Source organism: Ixodes scapularis, unplaced genomic scaffold, assembly GCF_016920785.2.
Source record: "Ixodes scapularis isolate PalLabHiFi unplaced genomic scaffold, ASM1692078v2 PGA_scaffold9__187_contigs__length_104089568, whole genome shotgun sequence".
Lineage (NCBI taxonomy): Eukaryota > Metazoa > Arthropoda > Arachnida > Ixodida > Ixodidae > Ixodes > Ixodes scapularis.
The window spans coordinates 29,734,142-29,762,055 of record NW_024609884.1 but is presented as its reverse complement, the minus strand read 5'-3'; the positions used below and the strand labels follow the sequence as shown (position 1 = coordinate 29,762,055).

General features: G+C 43.8%; 1 protein-coding gene across 1 annotated transcript in view; it reads left to right on the top strand.

The window, feature by feature from the left end:
* LOC121833766 (neural-cadherin-like) overlaps window positions 1–27,914 on the top strand; it is a gene marked incomplete at both ends in the record, with an annotated part of 180,637 nt that continues 152,723 nt past the window's right edge. The window contains 10 exon segments of the mRNA XM_042287368.1: window positions 1–154; window positions 3,858–3,969; window positions 4,652–5,044; window positions 8,338–8,576; window positions 11,918–12,043; window positions 12,299–12,637; window positions 13,967–14,157; window positions 14,478–14,667; window positions 17,076–17,258; window positions 22,610–22,796. Of these exon segments, the coding sequence (XP_042143302.1) occupies window positions 1–154; window positions 3,858–3,969; window positions 4,652–5,044; window positions 8,338–8,576; window positions 11,918–12,043; window positions 12,299–12,637; window positions 13,967–14,157; window positions 14,478–14,667; window positions 17,076–17,258; window positions 22,610–22,796 (2,114 nt within the window).

Here is a 27,914-nt window from a genome sequence, read left to right as displayed (position 1 = left end):
GGGCAAGGGAGCTGGCACCTTCAACATCGGACCCACAAGTGGAGTGGTCAAGCTGGCTAAGGAGCTGGACTACGAGGACCTGCGACAACCCAAGTCATACTCTCTCATTGTCACTGCCACAGAGGACTCCGGGGGATTCTCTACCTCTGTTGAGGTACTGCTGCTTCCTTTCCTGCAGTCGGGGAAACATGGGGCTTCCTCTGAAAGCATCTGCTTATTACTTTTCTTCATACAGGCACAGTAAACACACACTATGAAACTGGAGAGACACAGAGTGAAACAAGCGGAAAAAACCCAGAACTGCATAAAAGAAGCATTGCTTTCCTAGGAACACAGTGGTTTCCCTCAGTATCGTCGGGAGTTCCTCATTTGAATTGCCTTAATTGCCCCAACCCAGGCATGTTGCCAGGGGGGGAAGGCATGGGGCCTGGGCCCCCTCACCCCCGAAATCTTCCATTTTGCTGGGGCCTCCTCTCCCCCTCATACAGCATTTTGTCATGGCCCCCCCCCCCCCCGAAACAAAATCCTGTCTACGTGCCTGCCCCAACCGTTGTGTAAAGTGAGTCTCCAGGTAATTCCCGGATTGGTCACAATTTGTCGTTTCTTTCTTCGGTCACAATTTAACTTTTTTCCCTTTTCCAGCTCTGTAAAGTATGTGCACGAAGTAAATCCGGTTATGGTAGGTGCAGCAAGTGCTTTTAAGATGCTGTCGGTACATGCTCAAGTTATGCCGTACAATAGAATGACGACAGGTTTGGTGAGATGGAATGGCGCTGAGTAGATCAGTGTTTTAATGCCACCCACACTTGCTTCATCTGTTGTTGAAAAGCTTGCTTACCAGTGTACAGTCGCTGACCCGATTTTTCGGACGCCGATAATTCGGCGTTCGAAATTGCTTGATGTTTCGGATCTATTGGAGGATCCATGATGTACCCGATAGGAAAGGTGCATATTCATGACCAATGTTTCGGACAGCTTGATGTCTGAAAGTTAGATTTTTTGGACAAATTCGTCGCGAAAGATCAGCGGGAAACACCATCAAGAAGGGGCCATTTCGGATTCTATGTTGGCCGCACATGGATTGGCTTGGTTTGCCAGCGCTACTTAAGTCCTACTGCTAGGTCACTCTACGGCTTTTTTTTTTATAGCTGCGCGTCATTATCATTATTAATACCATTTTGCTTTGCTCTTTCGCCATTGCAGTCGTAAACTTGCCCCTCTCATCTCGATCTCATCTCTGTGAATCATGTTTTCAGACCACGCTAGCTTGGACGTCATTGCCCCATTTGTTCTTCCGCCGCCGCGATGTGTCGCCGAGAAGCGCAGAAAGTAGTCTACCATGACTCTAGAAAAGACGGCAGTGATTCTCAAGCTAATAAAAAGTTGCCGAATGCAAACGAAGGTATAACCTAAAACAAGGCGCGCAGGCGTAACCTGAAGCTAAGCACTATTTACGTTTTTTTTTAAGCCCGCTTAGGCGTAATAAAGGCAAGTATTTTTATTGTGCTGATTTTTCGGACTGCTCTTTTATTCGGATGTTTTTGGTCCCTGTGAAGTCCGAAAAATTGCTCTGCAGCTGTATCTCCTTCATAAAACAAATTTAGGAGAACTCTAAGGTAAATAACTGTTTTAATCACCTACCGTATTTACTCACACAATGAACGCACTCGCGTAATGAACGCACCCCAAGTCGTCTCTCAAAATTTCTACTTTTTTTTTCACTTGCGTAATAAACGCACCCCCCATCTCGGACGTCAAAATTTTGACCCCCTCCCCCTTCGCGCGCCAAATTAACGCACTTTTCTATCCAGGTGCAGCGAAGTCGCGAATGCATGGCTAGCGTGGCGAACAAAACGCCTTGCAAAAGGCGTTATAAAAAAAATTCGCTAAGATTGAACAGAAGCAAGGAAAAAAAGAAACACAGAGAGGAGCTTTTTTTTTTTTATTTATTTTTTTCACAGGGCAGTATGGACTTTGGGTTCGCGCGCCGCCGCGCGCAAGGAGGTAAGAAAGAGAAGCGCTCTAAGCGAACAAAACAGCTTGCAAAAAGCGGCAAAAAAAAAAAAAAAAGTCATCACGGTATTAAGAAAAAACAGAAACAAAGAGGAGCTTTTTTTTCTTTTTTTTTTTGCACAGCGCAGTTTGGTTACCGGGGTCGGGCGCGCCCCGCGCGAAGAGATAACAAGTTACTTCGATTTTTCAGGATAAAAGGTCCGTTCATTATGCTTATGCGAGTAAATACGGACACAAAAATTTTACTTCGCCTAATGAACGCCCCCCCCCCCCCCCCCCCCCCCCCCCCCCCCAACTTTGCATCGATTTTTCGGAAAAGTGCGTTCATTCTGTGAGTAAATAAGGTATGATATTTAGAAAACCTCAGTGCAGTACAGCACAAAAAAAGAAAACCTTGGAATGTGGTCGTTTATGGGGAAATTTTAGCCACATAGGATTGACTGAAAAGGTGAGGTTTTTATCGCTTCGCTTCCAATGATGGCACAGCACTTCTGCATATGTAGTATGTGTAGAAGCGGTCTAAGACACCAACTCGTACAACAATGCATGGTGCGATACCAACATGGATGACATGCTGTGGAAACTTGCTAATTTGAAGTCTGTCGGGCTTGGGGTTATCGAAATTAAAAAGGAAAGGAAATTGTAAAAATGAAGTGGAACACTTGGACATGCGGGCCAAAAACATTTCATTGCAAACGTGACACAATTACAGAGAGTAATCCTGAATGTGGGCTTGCTGCATTCTATAGTTTATGCATCCATAGTCACATTCTTGATAAAGTGAACCATGTAAACACCTCAGAATTCCTCTTTGAACATGCAACGAAGATGCAGGCAACATCTCTTGGAGAGAAAGAGCCGGGGTGGGCTCATCGCTATCATCCTCGGTCGTCGCACCATCTTGCCGCCTCTCTGGGTCTAACTTCAGTGTCCACGTAGCTAATTTTCTTCTATGTTAACGTAGTCAGTGGAGTGATTGCTGCCAGACCAGTATCGCCTAAAAGACTAGGTCTGCACCTCCCCTCCTCTTCACATTATTACTAGTGCATTCATTCAGAGCCACCTAGCTCGCACTTGTGGCGATGCAACGAGTGCAATACTGGCATGCGGTGACATCAGGATACGCTCATCTGCCGGTTTGCCGCAAACTCGCGTCGAACTTGAGTGTGCTTGCCACTTGGGACCGGTCGGGGATCTACTGACAGTGACATAGCGCACGGGCCTTGTATTCTAGGTTGTATTGGCCAGCATCTGGAAAATGCCATGGTTTATCATTCAGCTAGGTCTTCTTCTCTTGTAGCAGAACTGTGTTTGAGACTATGGCTTTGGTGGTTGCTAGGCTGCAACAAAAACTGTATCATTGCAAACTGCTACGTGCGCATCAAGGAAACGAAAGAACTTTGCTAAGCTTGTGTGGATCAGCAAAGAAGAAATGGAACAATGGTGGCTCGCCAAGTTAGTTTTTGTTGGCATAACTGGGTGCTGGCTTGCGCCGTCTAGCATTTGCATTGTGAACCAGAAATATCAATTTGCCAAATCAACTTGGTAGGTTTGCACTGGCTGCTAACAATATCTGGTCATATTTCTGTGAGAAATTATGGGACCATGAAAATTCTGTTAGCCGGGATTTCAAATGAAACATTATTGAATTACCAAGGTAATTCATCAATTCATCATCATCAATCTGTGCATCATAGGTTTCAGTAAGGACTTCATTAGTGCTTGAAGTACCTACTTGGGGCTTTGCTTTCTAGGTTCTTTTTGCTGCCCTTTGCTTGACGTCTGGGGGAGAGTGCTTTGAGCATTTTATTGAGTTGCTAATTTGCCTTCTCATCTCGTTCCAGCTGACTATCAAGGTCACCGATGTGAATGACAACGCTCCTCGATTTGAACTGCCAGACTATCAGGCCCACAATGTGGATGAAGATATTGCAGTTGGAACATCTATTTTGCAAGGTGAGTCTAACCAAGATTCCTTGTCACATTATGATACAGGAGTGAATGTTGTGTGTATGATCTCTCTGTATACAGTGCCTGTACCTAGTTTTCTCTATATGCTGTTCACGCTTGACATTCTGGAGGGGCTACAAGAAATCTAAATTGTGTTGTTAATTTTTTTAAATAAAAAACATTGTGGCATAATTTGAGTAAGGGCGGGATTGCTGACTAAAGCTGGATGTAGGAAAGGCGTATTTTTCTTATTGTGTGTGTTTGTGTGTGTGGGGGGGCTGGGCTGTCAATCTATGGCGCTGATTACACCTGTGCAAAATCTTTGCGACATTCAGTAGGCTGTCGGCGGAATGAGGGCAGAGAGGTCAGTAAATACGATATGGACGTCGAAACTGCCTAGCGCGAACATACTGGAGAAGATTCTTGTGACAACGAGATCGAGAAGTGTTGCAAACCTGGTAGCTTTTGACATCTGTAGTGAGTGACAAGGACTCGTATGTACTTCAAACTCCTTCCTCTACTTTTAGATTTATTATTTGTACTATTATGGTGATTAGCCAAGGACCATATAGGTATGAATGCATATTCATGTACATCGCTCTCACGGTGAACACAGCAGAGTCCACTTTTATTTCGGGTGGTTCCTGGACAGTTTAGCACTTTTTTGTGGTTTTTGTGGCACTTGCAGTGTCAGCGACCGACATGGACACTGGTCGCAACGCGGAGCTGGTGTACTCGTTGGACAAGGAGGACTTCACAATCGACAGCCGGGGAGTAGTGTACTCCAACAAGCGGCTGGATGCGGACGTGAACAACACCTACGTACTGACAGTGCGGGCCACGGATCGCGGGGAGCCCCCGCTGACTGGCACCGCCACGGTGCGCATCTACACAGAGAACAAGAACGACGAGGCGCCCAAGTTCAGCCAGGACGTGTATACACCCAACGTGGACGAGAATGCGGGCCCCTCAACGCTGGTCACGACGGTGGTGGCCAGCGACAAAGATGGTGACAACATCCTCTTTGGCTTTGTCAACAGTGGGACTACCTCGGGCATGTTCCAGATCGAAGAAAGAACTGGTGAGTGCTGCATGGGCCTCGATAATTCCTTCCGAGTGCGCTTTTACGTGGGCACCTATAGTTAGGTGAGCTTGAAGACACTACAGTAAAACCTATGATCGGTGCCAACTCAAGAATTCAGGAAAAACTTCGCTTACAAGCGTTATAAGCCCCTTTTTGGGGCCCTCGACTATCTAGTAAATAGTGCATGGTTGGCTCCGCATGTTGGCGTCGCTCTACAGCGGAGGGAGTGAAACTCACTGCTAATCCAGCAGGAAAATGTCGTAGCATGGTCGGAAAGGGGTGCTTACCTGCTTGACATCGCACAACACAGAGAAGGCTGTAAGATTTTCCGCCTCAACGAGACACAAGTGATGGCGGGACATGACGCTTCATTCATCGTCGGATGTGCACGGTTGAATGATGCAGTCATTGCTTACCTGGTTTACCATGCGACTGATTGCGTCGATATTTGGCAAAGCCTCCACGTTTCACGGATGAATAAATGATCCTTTGAATTTATTCTTTAGGCAGCCTTCATTCGTTAATTCTCTGAGAAGCAGGTGGAGTTTGGTGAAACACCTTGTCTTTGCAGTTGCAGTGTCACTTGAGGACATCTCATGCAGCATAGCACTTCTGTGGTTATGACATCATTTTCAAATGGTCTCATAAAAACCACTGAAGAAAAGCTGATAATGCCACGATTTTGACACTAACTTGAGATGGGGGCTAACAGAAAACAAAGGGAAAATAAGTAGATAAGACAAGTCAAAGAGCTTTTGTGGCTGTTAAGGGGGAACACTGGCTAGAGATTTAGCTTCTGAACTACTCAAGTGATCCGAATAAAATTTGCAGTGGAGATATAACGTCAGATGTAGGTTTACTGTGGAAACTTTCAGCTCTCTAGCACAACTTTACATACCTGCATAAGATGTGTCACTTTTCGTTAAGAAATCTGTGATATGCAAATTAAGCTATTAAGCACCATTTTGACTGCTAGAATATAAAGTGGGGATGTGGGACTTCAGGCTATCTGGTTTTTTTTACCTCAAATGTAAATATTTCAGGAAGAGTTATTACCTCAAAATACGAGGTGCATATCTATCCCGTGTCAATTTTTGAAAACATTGTGTTTTTTTATGAGGACTAATTTAAAACAAAAAAAAGTAGATAGCTCGATTCCCCAGTAAATTCAGTTCAGAAACATCTTGATTGTGGTATCAGAATAATTTTACCTTTGAACAAAAGATTCCTTCGTATGAAATTTGCAGCGAAAAGTGGAACTAAGAAAAATGCATTCAAACAATGAACTCCTTTACTTTGTTCCTGCCTCACAATGTGTTGAAAATATTTTATATCAGCGTAGCTATTTGGCATATGGTTATCAAATTCAGTGGAAGGGTTTCTAAAACAGAAAACTTCATAACTGAAAAAAAAAAAAAAAAAAAAAAAAAAAAAAATTTAAAATTGAAATTTAGGTTTATGTCTTCTCTGCAAGCGCACACATTGGACACTTCAGCGGCGACACAATCCCCGACTTGAGCCTCGCACTGTTTTGCAGAAACTATTGTGAACTGAGTGAATACTGGCAAGACCTTGGCGACACACCTGTATAGGTAAAGAGTGGAAAAATTGCTGGGAGAAGTCTGTCTTTCGGCATCATTTGTTGCCTTATTGAAAAAGTTTGTAATGTTGTGGCATCAGCGACGTCAAGGAAACAAGTGAAAGCGATTGGCTAGCAGAGTGATCTGAATCTCTGAACGGCAAAGGCTGTTGAATTCATGACTTGTCTCTATCTGTGGTTGACACTGTTTTCAGCAGACCGCAGAAGAAAAAAAGTATAATCCAGGAAAATTGTAAGGATTTGTAACAATCTGGGTGGGCTTATAGGTGAAATGGGGGAAGCAACTGTTCCGCAGCAGTGACTTACAGACCAACTTTCGTCAATGCCACTGCCTTCTATTGAATGGCTCAGGGTGGCGGAAAGCTGGCTTCTGATTCAAAAGTGAAGTCAAATTCATCCATTCAGTGGTAAGGGCTGCATTCTTGCGAGCATGACAGACTCAGTGGTCATGCTCGCTCGCATGAAAAGTGCAATGCAGCGTACAATAAATTAAGTGCATCAATTCTATGAAAGTTTAAACAACCACGAAAATCTATCAACCTTGGAGCGTATAAACAGGGTTCTATTTAAAGGGAAGCTGAAAAAGCTTTTGAATTAAGAAAACTGTGAAAGTTTGGATGTAAGCCTTTATAACTGTAGAAATAATGTTTCAAGTTTCCTTTCAATTTGATTACCGTAAAATACCGGGCAAGCGCCCACTCAAAATTTAGAGATAATTGCGAAAAATGGGGGATGAGCGCTTGTTTGATCATCGATTTTACATATAAATGTACTGTGCACATTTTTTCATATCTTAGAAATTTGGATATGGGTGCTTAATGTGGAATGGGTGGATGCGCCGTATTGTAGGGTAGTATGCCAATCAAAGTTTCCGTGTAGCCTATTACTGTGTGCTGAGCGCAGAAGAGGAGGAGTGTAGAAACGATAACTAGTAAACGTGTCGTCATTGGCTGTATCAGATGACCCTACTCGCCTCTCAGCTGCCTCAGAGATGCCAACAATGAAGTCACAATGCCCATGACAGGTAATGGGTGCCAAAGAGGCTCGCTGCATGCCCTGCGCCAATAACTGGATGTTCTTCGAAAATAGAAGTGGTTTACATTTACTTCTGCCCAATTTTAGTAAAATAATTAAAAATGAAAAAAAAAAAAAAAAAAAAGCTCATTTTTAATGCAGTTTATTTTTGCAAGTTTTTCAGTTTCCCTCTATCTGCATGGTCTGAACCAATTAATGGTGTAAAAATTTTTCGGAACTGTCAGATATGAACTAGAAATCTGACCTTCATTTGCCTGAATCATTTTCTAAACTGGTTTTGAAATTCCTTGGAAGGTCGCAGGCAATTTAAAGTGTAATAGGGGTGAACACATCCTCTTTTGGTGAGCAATGTAGGCTTCTTGTTTTGAGTTTAGTTGATATAAAAACATTTGAAGTTAATTAATTTTCAGTCGTGGTGACTGGTTAGGAATCGAGGGGTAGCCAGCCCTTATTTAGCAGCCAATATTGCCTCATTTTACGAATTGTTACCTGTGGGTTAGCTAGAGGAAGGCTTGCAATTCCCTGTTTTGTCGACTGCCGTTGCAATGCACACCACTCTGTTAAATAGCTCAAGAGCAATTTACAAACTAGATTGGAGTGAGGATGCAGCAAGCCATTTGGGTGTGGACTCATACCTTTGCTCCTCTGCTCGCAGGTGTGATCCGGCTAATCAACGGGCCGATCCACCTAGACAAGGATAAGTACGAGCTGAATGTGACCGCACGGGACGATGGGGCATGCTGTCGCAACGGGGCATTGACGCCCCACACGAGTACAGCCCTTGTGGTGGTCTTCATCACGGATGTGAATGACAACAAGCCGGTCTTCGACGAGTGTCACACGTACACCCCCAAGGTGGAGGAAGGGGCCCAGAGTGGCACCTCGGTCATCAAGGTATGTGTTCCTGGTCGAGCGACGTGCCGCGTCTTTAAGTCTGCTCCACTGTCCACAATCTTAATTTACTTTCTCTCTCTCTTTCTCATTCTGATGGACCACAGGTCATGTGGCCCATAACCCACAGAGATAGAAAAATGAGTTTGCACTCGTTTGGTTGGGCACCAGTTCAGACTGTCAATGTTCCGTGTTTATTCGAAAATAGGTCGACCTCTTTATGTGCGATGCCTGCATGTGTATTTCTCTGCAACACTCAAGAAGCATCAATCATTGCGATTCATTGAAGAGGCCTGGAGAATTACGAGGTACCAATAACGTCTCAATGCAGAAATGAGATCTGTGTGGATCGCTTTTTTTAAAGCTATAGCTTTCTGGGCGACGCTTTGCAGAGAGTCCTCGTCCCTTGTCGTCGCCGCGCGCCAAGAATGAAACAAGCCCTTCTTCTCTCCCCTCTTGCCGAGAGAAGAGGGAAGTCAAAACTAAACTTGTCGTCCTCCGTGCGGGGTGAAGCGAGGGAAGAGGGCAGCCCTGGCGTCCTGCCAAGAGTTGCGCAACCAAGAGAGAATCATCCTAGTCGTCTGGTTGAAAGACTCGTTTTCGAACGTTACTTGCGTTATGTGAAATCCTACTTTGGCAGCTTCCAGTTGCTACGCGTAATGTTGGGTGGTTTTCTAAGCTTACACCACGCTTGCGCACTTACTTCATGGATCACTGGTGGCAGTCGTCAGTAGCATCCACAACGCCAACCTCGAAGGTCATGAGAATTAACCACGTCGCACCTCCGTCCTCAGTTACATGACGGCACCATCCCACCCGCATGGCGCGACTGTGCTACAGCCGTCGCTTTTGTTTCTTCTCACATTGTGAGCGAAAGATGCACCTTTTCTTTTATTCCAAATGTTATCTCTGCTTCGCCACTCTTCGGCTCCTTTCGTACGTCTTAACGACTGGCCTTCGTGGTTTCTGCAGGAAAGTAGACACACAGGTCTGTTCATAAAAACATAGACCTATTTTCGAATAATTGCGGTAATATTTGAAGTCTTCAAACAGTCAACGTGGCTCGAGATTGCCCAATTTTGAAATTTGCGGGATCAGCAGATTGAAGTTTAGAAAATCTTGACAAGAAGATTGGAAAGCTTGAAATTCGCTGAACCCGTGAACAAATAAGATTATGGAAAGCTTGAGGTTTGTTGAGTTTCTTGGCACAGCAAGTTGAAAAACTTAAATCTGTCAACCTGGGATTAAAGAAAAATTTGCTCTGTTTCTAGTTGTGAGAATGCCAGTGTTGTTTTACTTTGCAGCTGTAGTCCAAGACATATTACTACAGCACACCTCAAATATATCTCGCGCTAGCACCACTCATCCTCTGGGTTATACACCGAATTTCCTTTTCCTTTCGTCATGAGTTCTTCATTTAATGAAAGATGCGACTCGAAAAACGGCCATTTTTTGGAAAAAAAGTGATTTTGCATTTTTTAGTGTTCTATTATCTTTGAACCTTCGTCTTTTGCTTATAAAAAAAACGAAGACTGGATTTCATCTTGAAATTAGTCAGATATAAGTTTGCAGCCTTTCTCGCGATGGAAAACAGCACAAATCTGAGCTATTTTCGAGCTAGCAGTTCTTTGGATTGCGACGTCGCCCGCCATCACATTTATTTCAGCGCGTAGATCTAGCCGTTTTCACTCTGAAGCTGTCGTCAATTGTTTCGTATTCTGGTTGCAAATAATAAGAAATGTTTTTTCCCGCTGCAAGCCTACAAACGCGCGTCGCCACTGGCCTTTTAAGTCATGTGATGCGATTGTGGCCCCACCATTGGCCGAGAGCAACGTGCTGCACGGTGAAGCTTGCTTGATGTTTTAGCGTTGCACTGCTCCTGATACCAGAACGAACGAATTGTTCTATCATTCTGTTTTCTTTGCGATGGACGTTGACTGAAAACGAGACTTTTGAGGTCAGAAGTTTCGGACGACGCACAAGTTCAAAGGAAGTTGCCAAAAGGGCAAGCGGAAAGCTTCAAAGAAGAAAAGTTAATATGCAGCAGCTAACCCTAACCTTGGTCGGGGCGATGCTTCCGAGTCAGATCGCTAGAGTTTCATTGGCTGCGCTGACGAGTTCGTTAGTGTATCGGAAAAGAAGATCAGGATGTTAGAAAACGGAGAGAGAGCTGGAGATGGGGGGTGTGTGCAAGGACTGTGATCTTCGAGGTCGGCGCAATGAAAGCTGTCGTCAGTGGCGCGGCATGCTCGACTTGTGGAAAGTGCGAACTCGCCATCCAGGAATCGGCCGTTAAGCGAAAGGGACTGGCATCTTTTCTGGAGCTGTGCTGCCAGAACGATGCGTACCCTGCGTCCGTGCTTTCGTCGACCTATCCTTTGAGGAGTGCCTCTGCGGCCGACAATGTCAGTTGGGAGCCGTGTGGAGAGACCGGAAATGGCAGCTTCCGGGACAGTTTTGCCGTGAACGTCAAGGCTGTGGTTGCATGGACTGTGAAGGAGCTAGATATGGCGCTGGACAATCCTAAACTTCTGTGCCGTCTTGCAAAGCCCTGTCATGCATAGTGGTTAAATTTCATGTCAACTAGACTGCTCTTTTACTAGTGCACATCCATGATAACACTGAAATCTGTTTTTCCCCTTTTGTTGTTTTGAGTGATCTCCAAAGTTTGTGCGCATGAATTTTTGTACTTCATATAGTCCTATCCCAACCAAACTTGGCATGCTTATGCTCTTGGGTGTGTAGAATGCAACTGTCAAGGTTCTGTTACATGGTATATCACTATAGTCATACAAGTTGCAAGAAATATTTGTCTGCCCTTTAAACATAGCATTTTCGTGATCCCCAATTTTTTATTAATTTTTTTAAACAAGGGGGATTTCACACAAATTAATGTTGTGGTTTCCTCTCGAGCATGCCCCCTTTTAAACGCCCCAAAGAATAGTGGAAGTGCGGCTATTATCTTTGCATACAAAACACGTTGTCATGTATCTGTGTACTGCAATTTTCTTCATGCCCTTTTCTACATACCTTTTTGTGGACACATGACAGCAAAATCTGGGTGTTGTAACATAAACACTTCTAATTTCCAATGACTTCATTACAACAGGGCTCTGCTCTATGTAGTTTTATGGGGTCTTAGCAATCATTTTAGTCATGCAGCATAAACGGCTGCTATGTTTTCTTGCACTGTAGATTTGGGAGCATCTTGCCCGCTTGGAGAGGGCAATTTTTAGTACATATAGTAAAGTAATTTGGGATATCTTTCTAATGGCTAACTCATGAGTTTGCAAAGACTGGTAAGTATGAACAATCTCCCATTTCTCTCTTGACTTGCCCCTCAGGTGAAGGCGAAGGATTTGGACAAGGGCCACAACGGCCAAGTACGGTATTCCATCGTCCAGCAGCCGAACCAGAAGGGAACGAAGTTCAGTGTGGATGAACTGACTGGGGAAATCAGAACCAACAAGGTGGCTACCACTTCTATTTTTTCAGAAACGCCGCAACTGCTGGGTCACTATGCGGTGACCATTTTACGAAGTTGGTGCTTTTGGTATCAACCATTACTTATAACTGGATATTAAAAAAAAAAGTTATAGGGTGCATTTGTCTAGCTGCTAGGTTCATGGGAGAATAGGCACTTGTGAATTATAACTCGGCTAAAGGTTGAATGGGCATCACTTACCTCGGGAGGATTTTCTCTCACGTGCATCTTTTTGTCGCAGGTGTTTGACCGTGAGGGCGACGACGGACGCTTTGTGAGCGTCACAGTGAAGGCAACAGACAGGGGCAGTCCTCCGCTAGAGGGGGTTTGCTCATTCAAGGTAGAAATAACGGACATCAACGACAACCCTCCGCTCTTCGACCGCCAGGAGTATCGGGAAAATGTGAAACAGGACACTCAAGTGGGCATCCACATCCTGCGTGTGTCTGCCTCCGACGAGGATGCAGACAACAACGGCGCCATCGTCTACAACCTGACTGCGCCCTACGATCCCGGAAATTTGGCTTACTTCTCCATCAACCCTGACTCTGGCTGGATCAGCTTGCAGAAGGCTCTCGACGTGAGTAGCTTGTCTCTTCCGACCTATTCAGCTTTGGGGAGCACTGGATCTGCTTCACCATTTCTGTAATCAATCATTTTGCAAATGCCAGCACTGCCAATGTGTGCTGCTAGGCATAATAAAAAAAAAAAAAAAAAAAAAAAAAAAAATCGCCTATTTTTTAGAGCATGCATGAGCTCTCTGATGCGTGCCAATTGAGGGTCGCACACTGAATGAAATGAACAGTGAGCCAGAACATTGCGCAGCTGGACATCAATCCCCGCAATGTCTACAGCAAGACTGCTTGAAAAATATTTAATTCTTGGGGATATTTGCGATGTAGAGCCATTAATTAGCACTGAGTGTAAAATCTCCCATTATGTTTTTTTTTAAGAACTAAGCTGAGTTGCTCTTCAAGTGCCCTTTCATTTATTTTCAAACCCTTTCAACCAGCAAAAGGATGCTGGCATGAAAATTATATTTGCCTAAAAACCAAGGACCTGGCTGTTAGGTTGGGAGAGAAAGAACCAGACACGACTCTAGACCAGAGTGCTACATAGAAGAACAGCACTTTTATCTCGTCGTTATCTACCAGCTGGCAGCTAAGGTGCTAGCCGGTAGGTGGCGGGACGCTTCATACCTCACTGGCATCCTGACTTGTGGGTTGTGCTAGTTTTCCATCACCATTCTAATTTTTATCATTAACCCCATAACCCTTTTGAACGAGCCTTGTTCGTCAATGTGGAGCCACTCCCAAACCGTTCAGGACGAGCATCGTCTGCTTTCCCCCGTTCACACTCAACCATTTTAGACGATAGCACTGTTTTTTTTAAATTTTGCTCCCATTTCGTTTGCGGCTAAAAAATTTTATTTTGAAGACAAAAATTTAGATTTTTAAGACAACAATTATGGAATTGAGCATCAGAAATACCCAAGAATTAGGTTTTAAGAGGTTAAAATAGTTCCTTCGTGTCTTCATGAAAAGCACATTCCGATCACCATTATGTTTATGTTGGTTGTTATGGGACGTCATATTGCTTGCACATGTACAATTTGTCAGCATTTTTTTTCTTCACGGTCATGCAATGTTAAGCGCCGCCGCAAAAATTTGTGTGTTTTCTGGACTTATTTTACGTGCAATCAGGCTCAAGAAATCTTAGAAAACCCTAAATACTACACAGAACAAGTTGGAGTCACCAAAAAGCGTACGGCCTAAGAATGGTATTTGGTGCTGTTGCGGTTAAAATAGTGACAGCCGAGCCTACACTGCTTTTACGGCTCGGCGGATGGAAAGGCTCTGCGCTGTTTTGTTCGCTGCTCGGACTGGAGCAGAGTCTCTTGCGGTTTCAGAGGGACCAGTACCAGCTGCGGGCCATAGCACTTGACAAGGGCGTGCCCCAGCACCAGGCAACAGTGGAAGTGATGATTGATGTGGTGGACCGTGCCAACAACCCCCCCATCTGGGACCAGCCTGTGTACGGCCCCATCTTCATCAGGGAGAACCTGGAAGTGGGCAGCCGGGTCATCGCTATCAAGGCCAGGTATGCCGCCCTCTGTTCTATTCACAGGAGCCGAGAATCCAGTCCCTTGACGAGGGATGAGGGAATGCAGAGGGAGAATGAAATGGGATGGAGCCCGTACGACCGTGTTGGTCGCGGGCTGGGAAAGTTTGTGCGCACCTCTGGTTTTGAGTGCCAGATCAACCTTGGCTCTAGGGGTTCCATACAGCATGTCCACCTAATTCTAAAGCGACGGAAAACTTGAAGCTTCCTTCTACCTGTTTATAGCCACTTTTAGACTGGACGATCTGGACTGGATTAAATCTCCTATTTAATTTCTCTTTTTTTGGTATTCTATGTAGGTCCGGGATCCCCGAGAATACGGACGTGTTCTACACCTTGATGAAGGGTAGCACGGAGCAGACCAACAAGAAGGACACCTTCTACCTCAACCAGAAGATGGAAGACGGCAATACCGTGGCCGAGCTGGTGGTGAACTACCCGCTGGACTATGAACGCATCCAGCAGTACAACCTGACCGTCCGTGTGGAGGTGGGTTCCGTTTTTGTTTGTGAGGTTGGTTAGAATCTGAGCTGGGTTTGCTCTCAGCTTCATATAATTCCTTGTTTCAGTAGTTTTTAGGCGTGGCTGTTTAGATCTAGGTGTTGCAATGATCTGGCAACATTGAAGAGGAGAGAACTCATAGCCAAGGAAGTTTTTGCTGAAATGTGAGAAAGCTTACATTGACTCCTCATGTCAGTAGACCTGGTGGGCCAGGTAGAGAGAAACTGCTTTTGGAAGGACTCATTAAATTTGATTGATAGTTGTCATATTACCAACCTTTTTCATTGGTGCACACATTTCTTGGGCTTCGTGCACGAATCCTTCATGCGTCGATGTGGCACACATCCACCGAGCGTGGCACTATGCAATTCACAAAACCCAATAACTGCAATGGACTCCTTACAGTTTGCCCAATCTAGTAGTGTTCCATGTGTTTGTATAATTTTTCTTGAGATTTATAGCACATTTTTTTTTCTTTTGTTTCATTAATTTTAATAGAAAGTTTTGCGTGCAATTCAAAATTTTCAGAAATGCGACATTTAATTTGTCGGGGGTTTAACATAACAGGTGTTCATGTACCGAGAACATATTAACGAAGTTCTACAGTAGTGTGGTCTAAACTAACAGGAACAGTGGCTAGCACTATCCCTTGTGTAGATTTGGTTCTGTTGTGACCCAGAAACACTTGGACTTTTTGTCTTGAATGGATGTTGACGCAATAAGTTCCTTCTTTTGTCAGTCATCTGAAATTCGAATGGAATCTGATGTGGTCCTTCCTCAGAACTGCTAATCTGGTGTTCTAACCAAACTAAAAATATCCTAATGATTCATGTTTTTCTTTTTGCTTTCATTGGGATTTCTACTGCTTTGTATAAGTCACACTTCTGTATATTGAGCCGTTTACGTGGAAAAGTTGGTGTATAAGTCGCACCTCTTTGCACGGTTCACGCGACGAGTTTTTTTTTGTTTTATGCGCATTGGTATCGCGAAATCTGAGTTTTCGCATGATCGGCCAGATTCCACATACATTCGATGCGCAACTTTTCTGTTTTGACTCTCAAGAAATGCCCATAGCACGGCGCTGTCTGGCGGGGGCAATCGAGTGTTTCGCAGCAATAGGACGTAAAACGCGCAAAACGAGATGGTAGTCGGCTTTAGTCGAGTGTACACATGCGGAGCGAACAAAAGTTTAACATGGAAGAAACTCGTAAACAAGCTTTGCACCACTAGGCTTAGTCTAGGCCAAGCCACAGAGACGACACGAGCATCAACGCACTGGCAGATAGATAAATTTTGACACACTTCTTTGGGTACCGCCAGAAGATGGGCTAGCCGCAGTCCTTCGTTTTACATGTAGCAACACGACTGTAGCATGAGAGATAAAAACTGCTCATCAAACGGAAACTAAGAAAGACGCGAGAAAAATTTCTGCAATGCATGTATACCAGCCCACTTACCTTTCAGTGTTACTGGACTGAAGCAAAAGAGTACGGAACCTTAGCTGAATTAGGCAACTTCGATCACATGCTGTAGAAGTTTTATTCTCACTATCTTGCCTATCCAGATTGAGCCGCTCTGGGGAAACCATAAAAATTTCTCGTTTTCCGAGTCGGTTATGAAAAGTGTAGAAAAACGTGGCGACAGCCGTGCCTCTTTGAAGGGGCAACACCTCCTATGGCTACGTGGTTGCTGTCACGTTGCGGTGCTCCACAAAAGATGACGCGCGGCACATATAAAAATTGCGGCGCACCGTGTATTTTATAAGACACACCAAGAAAAATGTTTAGAAAAAACTGCGACTTATATGCCAGAAAATATCGTATTTGGGTTTTTCAAATAAATCTGCATTGGCTAAACTTTTACCGCCATAGGTTTTTGGGTTTATTCAGTTTTATCTGAAAACACAGAATCCTACCGAAATCCCATGCTCACCTTAAGTTAACATATTGTTCAGACAATTCAGTGACCATCTGTTACTGGATGCAGGCAGATTGCAAATAGGCTACCAGTTACTCTTTTCTTTTTAAGCATTCTATATTTTGAAAGGGAAACTAAAGAAATTCTGTATTTAAAAAAAAAAAAAAAAAAAAAAAAAAAATTTGGATTTTTTTTAATTTGGTTTCCAGGATTACGAATATCAAAATTATATTTCAGATTGATGTGCCAAGTAGCCACAACAGCGCTTTCAAAATAGTTCTAAAGCCCCTCCTTCCCGGTGCGTTTGGTGACAGGAGGGAATCATGATGTATTAAACATAGATTGCAACAGTCCTGCGCCTTCTGCAATCCTTACCCTTGCAGTCGAAACTGATGCATGCATTTTCTCATAAGTCGCGCGCTCAAGGCAGTTTAAACCTCTGGGTCGGGCTGAGTCGGGATTTGCTTGCCGTTCCCCAGAACAACGGAATCCAACAGCTGGCCTCGGAGGCGACGGTGTACATTGTCCTGGAGGACGTGAACGACGAAATCCCGCTGTTCATCGAGCGGGAACAGGAGACTGTTCTGGAAGGCTTGCCGCCTGGCACGAAAGTCACCCAGGTTCAGGCAGCAGACAAGGATGGCACCTATCCCAACAACAAGGTTTGTTCAATCTTTCTGTCATACCACATCCAGCTTTTTGTGTAAAGTAAGATGTGAAGGCATATTTTTTTTTCCGTGCTCGATAATAGGAGAATGAGGTAATGGTAGGGCCAGATTAAGGAACTTGTCCTTGTCACTCTTGCCGTCTACAACGGGTGAAAGGAAGAGCTCCCTCACCCATCTTTGCTCTTTCTCTGCAGCAGTGCAGGGCTTGAGCACTGTGAAGGCTTTGCTTCAGCACTGTGCAGCATATTGCACGAAGGAGTTTTGCACAGAAGTGTGAAACTTTTTACAGCCTACTTCACAGCTTTCACGTTCTTTCCGTTGGGCATTAGGAATATTTTGTGGTGTCACAAATAAACTGCGGTACTTACTTTGACTTTTCAATCCTATGGTGGCTTAAGTCTAAAGTTGCAAGACACGGCTGCCTAGCCGGGACCTCATAACTTTTGTGGCGTCTGGCGGTAGGATTGTGAAGCTGTGAAAAGGAGCTGTAAACGAGTTTTGCTGAAGTTACCTGTGGAAAAAATTGCTTGCATAACTTTGCTGTTTATTTGTCGCTATAGTTTTATGGCAAAGATAGCCTTCAAGACTAAGGCAATTTTGAACAGTACACTACCGTCCTCTTATTAGTCTTTTTTAACACAACGTGTTTCATAAATAATTTTTTTATAGAAAAACCGTCAAGCTCGACTATTACATAGTTTCAAGTTATATACACTCCGTGCGGGAACTATAGGGGGCGCTTTGAAAAACGCGCGTAGCGCCGCTAGCGGAGGAGCTGGCTTTCGACAGTGAGGCGCGTTCGGCAGCCTGCGGCGCCTTTTTGCATGCCAAGCTATGGCGGCGGAAGCGTGCACGGACGGAACTTTTGCTTTTTGAGCCGATGCGTTGAGGGTGACATTGCATGAGTGCTGGAGCAGACCTAAGAAGGGCATTTAACTGTTCTCCACTTCTTATATATTGAGTTTGAGTCGTTATTAGGGGTAATTTCTCTAGTTGCGGCGAAGAAAGGAGTTGGAGCAATTTTCTGAAAAGCAAGACGGCCGCCACCATAATTGCTCTCAGTGGAAAATTTATTTCGCTCGTCAGGTGTGAAAGTTAAGCACCGTTCACACTCTTGCGACCGAGTAAGACTGAGAGAGACCAGACCCGTTTTTAAGCCTCTTGCAATCTCTTTGGACCGGATGCGCTACAGCGGAGCTGGTCCTAAGAAGTCGCAAAAGGCTTAAAAACCGGTCTGGTCTCTTTCTGTCTTACTCGGCGGCAAGAGTGTGAACGGCACTTTATGTTTCTAACGAGTAAAGAAATAAAGCTGTACGGAATATCCAATACCGGGACCGAAAAAAAGTTGTGTTGTAACCGGGCTGTGCGAAGTGCAGATTTGGGCACACAAGTGCTTGGACTTGACAGTAAAATGACACGGCACTTATCATACCAAAAGTAGGTGGCATAGGAAAACCAGGTAGAAATTTGGTTCGGGCGGCGTAACTCAATGGGAGCCGGTTTTGACCATGAAAGGGCTGTCAAGAGATCACCACTCGTCGTGGGAGGTGGAGACTTTACGGGTAGGAAGGGACTAGTGCACTGTACTTAGAAATAAAACAACTTTACGAAAGGTGGTTCCAAAGCCGAGAAAACAAAGTTGTCGGTCAACACATGGTTCGGCCGTGAAAGGCTTTTGCAGTCAGCTGTTGTGTAGTAACCTGTTGTGCGAGGTGCTGATTTTCGGCACACAGGTACTTTGACATGACCGTAACTTGACATAACACTTATTATACCAACAAGAGGTGGCACAACGAAACCAGGTGGAAATATAGTTTGGGCGGCGTAATTAAATAAAAAAAGGTTCGGAGCGTCAAAGGCTGTCAATGCGATCGGTGGCTGTAAAGCAGTATAAAAATTGTTGTCTACAAGACTCGTGTTGTCAGCGTTTCCACATCCGAAAGGAGGCTGATCAAGAAAGAAAGCACACCACATAAACTTCTATACTCAAACGTCGATTCTCCTGTAATTCCAAGTTTCATTGTAGTTTTCCTTAGATTCATATTTGTAATCTTTTTACCGTCCAAATCTTTCTTCATGAAGTACAGACTGTGTGCCATACTTGTCCGGAAATATCATAGACACGTACGATGGGGACGAAACGTCTTTGGAGGGCATTCCTCCAACGAAATTGGCACTGCATACCCGCGAGTGTGGGATGGCATTTCAGTTCGTCCCATCGGCGCTAACACATGTAGGCGTTACTGGTACGAAAACAAACGCAAAGCGGCAGTGTAGAATATGTCAGCCGTGCCAACACAGTGGCAGACATGATCGGGAGACTAAATTTCTCGCGTCGTACGGCACGGGTCCATCGTTGTCACTGCCCCACAGAACATCGGCGAGGTGAAAAACTGTGAAACTTTGGCCCCGCGATATATGACGCATAACTATTGAAGTACCGGCAGCACTTCATACTGTGAACCCAGCGCAACCGCACCGCTCCGACTTCAATGCATAGTTGCATACCAACGTACGCGGCGTGGTTTCGGTTTCGTTTTTTCTGGCGTTCTCATTGAGTACCTTCGGTAACGGCCGCGCGGCGGTGCGCCAGTTGCGTCGCACGGAGTGTATATGAAGCTTAGAGTCATGAGGTCATTTGAAAACTAATACAAGCAAGACTGCCGACGGGAATTGAATTTTGCACCAAGTTATTCCCTGCCAGATACTAAACCGACTGAGCTGAGCAGTGCAAATGTGTGAGGTACAGCTGTGTGGGGAACAGAGAAAAACTGTACTTGGCTTTACTTTATCAAGGGATAGATTGCCTCTTCTGACATGTATCTACGTCACATATCATGCCACAGCCGTATAAGCCAAAGTGAGCACCTATGCAAGTGGGCTGAGCCGGCTCCCCTCGATTAGGTGCACCACCATGGCACCGGGGCAGACTAGAGCCGAGCGAATGTGAGAATACTGGCAGCGTAAGAAGCAGCAGCAGCAGGATCCATTCAACACCAGCCTCTTGGTGCATTCAGAATGAATTTGCACAAGCTTGAACATGCGGACAAAGGCCGTGGAGCACCAAATCGTTTGAGTGCAAATCACGTATGAAGTGTGTTGTTTTGCGAGTGGGGCTGATGTTAAAGGCCGACCAACAAGCAGAAAGAAGAAAGCTCTCCCTCGCCAACCCTCTTTTTTGTCCTTGCTGCTTGTCCCACAGCAGAAAAGAAGAAAATAACTCTCCGTTTCATGTTGCCGTTTAGGATGATGAAAGTTTAGTCCCGTGACAAGTTAGTAATCCCGACAAGAAAGGCAAAATCCATGCCTCCTTTCTTCCCTACTGTCCTCCTTCCTTGAAACTATCCCTTCGCCTACCTTGAATTTTGAGCTTAAAAAGTATTGTATTCTGTTTACCCCAAGCCGACAGTACGGTGAAGGCTATGTACCCTTCGCCACTTGATTACACTCCCGCCCATGCCCACATGCAGAGAAACAAAGTCAGGGGATGGAAGGGAAGCGGTTGATTGGTGCGGAGAGCGCGTAGCTCCCACTGCAGTGGCATCGTAGGGCTGAGCGGAGTTTAAACCAAAACTCGAGAAAGCTGAGCCATGATTCTCGCATGCTTGAATCTGCTTGGCCCATGAAGTTCCTTCCATAGTTTGTTCATTTTAACAAATCTTTGGATAGCATCTTCTTGCCAAGAGAACATCGATGACCGCTTTTTTTTCTCTTAACGACAACATTGTGTACGTTTTTTTCTTCCAAATTTTTGTTAGATTTTATTTTGTTTTTTATCAGAAGACAAAAGATGGTTTTCACTATTTAAACCGCATCAAACACTGTAAGTAGCTTAATTTTTGCAATGACCGAATTTTAGTAGATTTCTCGATTTAAAAATATTGAGAAAAATTTGTTGCACGTATGCATCACTCTGTGGTAATAAATATAGATGGCGAGCCTCCTGCAATCATAAAATTTCGTGCCTGCAAACTGTTCCCAAAATTTATATTTAGCGAAATCCGGGAACACTCGGACTTGCAACAAGTCACTTGCAAAAATTATGTTATTTACAGTACAACAGAACAGACCTGGACGTCTCTGAGCCTACAAGAAAGAATGTGCGATATCAGCCTAAAATAATACACATGTCAGAGGTGGTGGAGGCTGGGGTAAAGCATCAGCTTGTTGGTTCCGCCTGAGATTAGCATTACAATGTTCAACCCTCCTCTAAAAGAAGCAAGCAGTGTAATGAAGATTGTTCATTAAGCACCATGACCAAGAAAGCTTTGCTGTGCCTGTCCAAAACACCCATGAGGTTCTCTCACAACCCATCAATCACAAAGAAGGAGGGCAACCTACAACGGGGCAATCTACAGAAGGACACAATAAGGCCAAACTTTTAGGGACATAAGCTGAAGTCAAAGTAACCAGCACTGACAGAAATAATACATCTCGATTGCTAAGAGACCTTGGGAGGCTTGACAATCAACCCAAAAGTGACGACCATTAAAGAAAAGAAAGGCTGTGTCTGATAAACGTTTACATAGGACTTTTTTGTTGAAAAACAAACTGGCTTGTATGAAAATATGCAAAAATCCGTATTTGTCGGTTTTAACAGATTTTTAATTTTCGTCACTGGCAGATGTTCGGTTGAAACTGTAAAGTATACGGTCTAGTTATTAGCGACGCAACATGCGGCAAGGATGTAAGACAGCGAGAAGGAGGTAAAAGGGGGAAACGAGGGAAAGGAGAAAACTTCTGGCAGGAAGAAAAAGCTTTTGCGGGTCGGGCTTTAAAGGGCGGCCTGACGCAAACCACACTCAGTGTGTGGTTTTTTGTGTTTGTGTGTTTGCTCTCGCAACATCCTGTGCTCCCCGATCTTTGTCAGCATGATCAAGCTTGTGTAAATTTTTCCTAAAAAACATACTGTAGCTCGCAACATTCTGTGCTCCCCAATCTTTGTCAGCATGATCAAGCTTTTGTAAATATTTTCTCTAAAAAACAAATACTGTAAAGCAAAATTTTCTTGATTTTGCTTCTCGCAAAATCTAGCGTGATAATACGGCTAGGTGTCCTTACAAAAAGCACTTTTTTTTTTTATGTAAAATAATTTGCTGCATCAACAGTTCAATGCAAGCCCTTTGAACTTCAAGGGGGGGGGGGGGGTGACGTCAATTAACTATTTTTCCTCTGTTAAAAAAAGAAAAAGAAAAAAAGCCAGGTTTCAGCACAACTGCATTTGGTAGATGAGCTGTCCTAAAAGCAACCACACATTATTATTGAACAGCGAGGATTCTCTCTTTGGTTTTTATGCAGTGGTGGAGTAAGCTTCGGATGTTTAGAATGAGACGTTGCTGCTGCAGGTGTATTATGCCATCGAGGCGAGGGACCACGGAGACAAGTACTTCTCCATTGACCGGGAGACAGGGGACATCTACACCAAGGTGGAGTTTGACCGGGAGGAGAAGATGGCGTACGCCATCCGGGTCCGCGCAGAGGACGGTGCCCCTTCTGCGAGACCCCACATGACTGACAGCCGTCCCAACTCAGGTCTGTGTCCTTCCCGTACGGCATGGATGCTTTATCCACGCTTCCGTCTAAATAGCGTCTCGTTGCATACATGTTTCATTAATTAGGCGTTTTCTTGCGGGGGAAATCCATTTTGTGACGCACATGACCGTGCAGGCTGTTTAAAAAAACACGAGCGTACAGTGTTCCGGTTGGTCGCTGTAATTGAAAGCGGATTCAAAGACACTGACTAAAACGGCAAGTCTAATAATCGTTTTGTACTCTGGTTGTCAATCGGTTTTATCTAAGGGGGTATGCCAAAATTAAAATGTGCAGTCCATGCCTGGTACCCAGAAACTTGTTTACAGGGGTATGTACAGCACATCTTTTTCGCCAATCATTCATACATCTTATTCTTCATGTTTGAGTCATCAGTTTTTTTTTTACCGAATTTGTGGAATCCGATGCACTAGGGGTATTTTATCTTGCCCTTGTCTTGTCGAGGGTGCATAGCACAATTCAAGAAGATCGATATTGGTCCACGTGGAATGAAGCAGAGTTGCAGTGTAGCAATTTAATTCTGCCACAAACATCTAGGAATTTTTGTTGCACTGGGTTTCCCGGACAAAGATCGGTAGTCCAGTAACTGAATGGCAGTAGGCTCGGTGATAATTTCAACAAGCGGAAAACACGCAAAGACTTGCCGGAGCTGTATCAACACGACAATTAAGAAGTTCTCGTGTTGATTGGTTCGGTAGGATTGGAGGCGAATTGGGAAGTTTACTCGATTGTCAAAAGTCGCGAAACTTGCTGCACCATGCTTTACCCACAATTAATTTCATTTTACTTTAATTTTTCAAGACCAGCTAAAGTGTTTTATTTGATTTTAGAGTATTTTTTATTTTATAACTTGGTAATTAAAAATGCTGCAAATGGCACGCACCAGTCTTACTGTAAAACCCTTAATGTTTGCAAGCCCTTAATTTTTCGAATTGAAAAATTTGCGAAATTTAGGGACACATGAAAATTTCGGTTCTTAAGAGTTTCAATGCACGCGACTGGAATTTGCGAAATTTAATGGCCGCTATTATGTCCTCTGTTACCGATTTGCGAAAAATAGGGGCCGCGAAAATAAAGGGTTTTACTGTAATTTGCGACTTTGGATTGCTATATAGTCCTTTAAAATTAGATCATACGCAACAAAAATATTTTAGAACTTGAAGAACTATGTTTTTAAATACAGCTTAATTGCATAATTATTAATGCAAATTGCGGTAATGTAGGCCCCCGATAAATGCTAGAATCACACATACCTAATTTAACCTTAACCAGGATAGTCTTTACAAAGAGGTCTCATTTTGCTTTTTTTTTTTTTTTTAATATGAACTTTTGATGTAGTTAGCAAGATAGACAAACAATGGATTTAATATAAAGTTCTATGCATCAGGCATTGCCTTCAAAACACGCACACTTCTGTTGTCTGTCTTGTGTTCCGTTTTTGGGATTTTTGTACTGAGAACAGCATTCCTTAATTTGTTTTGTGAACATATTCTGAACTCATAACCTGTGGCATTATTTTGTAAAATTTAGATTTGTTCTGTTATTCTACTGCTGGCCAGCAGTTCAATTTTTCACATAACAAATATCTGAGTGAGTAACAGCAGCAAGAACACAAATAAATATCACCACAGATTTTTTCAACAAATACAATATTGTTGGTTACATATAAGGTAAAGGAAAGGCCTTGTCTTTAAAGGGACACCAAATTCTCCAAAATGTTTTGAAGTGCCTGGATCGGATACGCACGTCACAAAATAAAGTTTCCGCAAACAATTTCTTCAGCTCAGTAATTACACTGCGAGTCACATCTTAAGTTAGGAGGACATTCGAAATTAACTCCTATTTTGAGAAATTAAATCCAAAGTGGATGTTAGCTTTGGTTTTGTTCCTGATTTAAAACGCTAAACGCTGCTTGTGTTTTCAGGATAAAAGAGCTGACCTGCGTGCATATACCCCTGCTTCCTTGTATAAGCATAAATAATTTGTGTCGCTTAGTGAAGCCAGCACATTAGACGGGCTCAGCAACTGGTACACTAGCACGCACCTCCCGACTCTCACTATACACCTTTCCGAAAACCGCACCTAGGCCGCCGCCATGTTGCTGATGCTGATGCGGCTGGTGCGACTCTCGCGCACTCTATCAGCTAGAAATTTTCTGCCAGTCTCTTTGCACAGTGAAGACCCGCTCAGCGCGGTTCTCTACCAACACTCTTGCGCTTTTGCATTCAATGTTTTCTTGCCCCTCTTGAAAGTTTCCACTTAACTTTTTTTCATGCTTGCTGGGTACCCTTTTTGTGTTATCTTCCATTGTGAGAAATAAGGCTGCTAAGTGCTTGCCATTCAACTGTTCTGCTCAACATTCACGGGAAACAAAGGAGGTGAAGGACGTCGTACGACTCTCGACGCGATTTTGCGAACATCGTTCTCCCCCCTCGCAAAGGTAATCCGCGTAGAATACTCGGTCATCTCCAAAAATAGTTGTCCGGGTTGGAGTGGGAAATGGGTCAGTCGCGTTCGTTCCTTTGCCTTGGTGTTGTCGTGAAAAAAGGAAGCTCTCCCCAAAACGTGCCCCAAAACGAAGTCATCTTGGATTCCGTCCGATCTTCAAGATGTGACTGTCGTCCACTTTGACTTTGTTATTTGAGTTTTTCTCAAATAAATTCTTTTCGAGTAACGCTGCATCGTGTGGTACATACAATATATTGTGTGAATGTTAAAACTTGCTAAATTGTATGTCCCTGGCCTGTCCATCGGTAAGCACGTTATTTGTGACCTTGAAAAATGCATACCTTTCGATTATCTTCTGTTATAAATTATTTTCTACAGCTAAGCGCTTTGTCGTTTGGCACACGGTTAATCGGGCGGCGCTGTCAAAACGTATCGTAAAAAAGAAAAACGACAACTAACATTCCAGTCGCATTTGTTCTGTCGCGTGCATAACCAACACAAATAGTTTAGTTTTTTTGTTGTTTTTTTTTGTTGCTTTTTTAAATTTTTTTTAAGTGTGGTACAATGCTTTCTCCATGTCCTCGGGAAAATACATTCACCATAAAACACAACATGTAGCGGGAAAAGACGAAAACTTTGCCTCCAGCAGTTTTTGAAACTGCGCCTACCCAGGCTGCGCCTGTCGAAATCACAGTCCACTCGGCTAGGGTTAGTAGGGACGCCGGTGAGAGTCTAGCCTCAAACCCAGTGACTGGGCTCGAAAACGGTCTGTTTTCCCTGGGGTCGAGTGTTTCTTGGAAAGGTGTATAGCCGCCATGTTGTAAAACGAGTGACGCCAGCTATAGACAGTTGAAGTCGCGAATAGTACAAGCAGCTTAGTTAGTGTGCAGATTCACCTAGTTTCAAAATGGCTCCGTTTTAGGGTAAGTTCCATCTTTTTGAGTTAGATTGTGTGCTATAAAAATTATTTATAACACACTTGCCTATATCTTTTTTTTTTTTTAATTTCTATAAAAGAAATTTTAAGAATTGCTAAGCACCAGAAACGTCTAAGCCCATTTTTGTGATCAATGTGATTACTCTTTTTTAGAAACTTACATTTTTGTTGAGAAGCAACCTTCCCTGTTAATTTACTCCGTTTGCATTTACAGTATTGGAAGTTATGTTCAATTTGCACCAGATTGTGCGACGAATGGAAGTCTGCTACATCTAGCACCAAAGAGACAAATTTTCTAAAAATTGCACCAGACTTGCCCCGAAAAATATTTACTGTTTGTTCCTTTTAAAGGAGCTGTGCAACAATTTCAGTGCTTTGCTTAAATAATTTGGGAGTTGGTGTCTCAACCTTTCTGAAGTAAAGAACAAAAAACTGCCTTTGCCTGCATGTCCCAGTTTTTATTTAAAAAAAAAGAGATTAAGGTTTTCGGCACCTCTCAGCACCTTCTGCATCTTCCGCGTCACGTGCGCTGCAACGTGAAAGGAGGACGCTCGGGGTTCCGGTGAAGCTCTCTATCTAGAACCATCAGCTAGTGGCGAGAACTCGCCCTCTAGCGATCACGTGACCACATGCTTTCACAGCGCGATCAACATCGTGAAATGAGGAAAGTGGCAACATGCTCGTCCGGGTTTGGCCGTCCCCGTCCGGCTCTGCCCCCGTCCCCCTCAGACTTTTGGTGGCTGTTCGTGGTAGCAGATAGAGCTGACGGTTTCTGTTGACGAAACTCCATATAATAATAAAACTCCATATAATAAAAGTTTGGTCGATGATACAGGTTTTTGACGCATTTATATTTATGTTGGAACCACAAGATTTATAGAACAATTACAGTAAAACCTCGTTAATTTGGATCTCATGGGACCAGCAAAAATGTTAGAATTATCCGAAAGCCTATATTTCGAAAGGACAAAGAAAACTGTGCAAAAACGTTTCCCTGTGACACACCTTTATTTTGGGAAGAAATAAAGGTGTGTCGCACTGCCTCCGAATTAATGAGTGTTTCGTGCCATTGACTAATACATACGTTTGACGGGACCGGATCGTGAGTTTAAATGATTTGAATTTCCGAACTAGCGGGCTTTGAATTAATGAGGTTTTACCGTACCTTTTATCGAGCAGGTGTTTGCACAACTTGCTATCTTTTTACAAGTCCCCCTTTGACGTCGCGCCATGTGGTTCTCATGGCCGCCACTCGCGGCTGCATGTCCGGAAATATTCTTATTTCTGCCTTGCGATTACACGACGGAATCGCAACATTTCGAAGGAAGGAGATGTGTTTTCTGTTCTTTGTGACAAGATAAACAATGTTAAAAGTAGAAGATGCAAATTCTTACAACATTAAAGTTGTTGCTTAGCTCCTTTAGTATTCAGAGAAATAGAAGGAAAGGAAAAGGGTACAAATATGTATTTGACGGCACTTCTAGGCACCGTATAGCAGTCACAGAACTGAAAAGCAGTGACCTCCTTCATAGAAAACAAAAAATATTAAACAAAATTTTTTCCCACTTTGTTCACGCTAACCCCCCCCCCCCCCCCCCCCCCAAAAAAAAAAGAAAAAAAAGAAAAAGAAACTTGAAAAGAAAGACAAATCAAGGATCACTTAAAATACTTTTGTGGCGCAGCCGGAACCATAGAAAAAGAAGGACGCAGTGAAC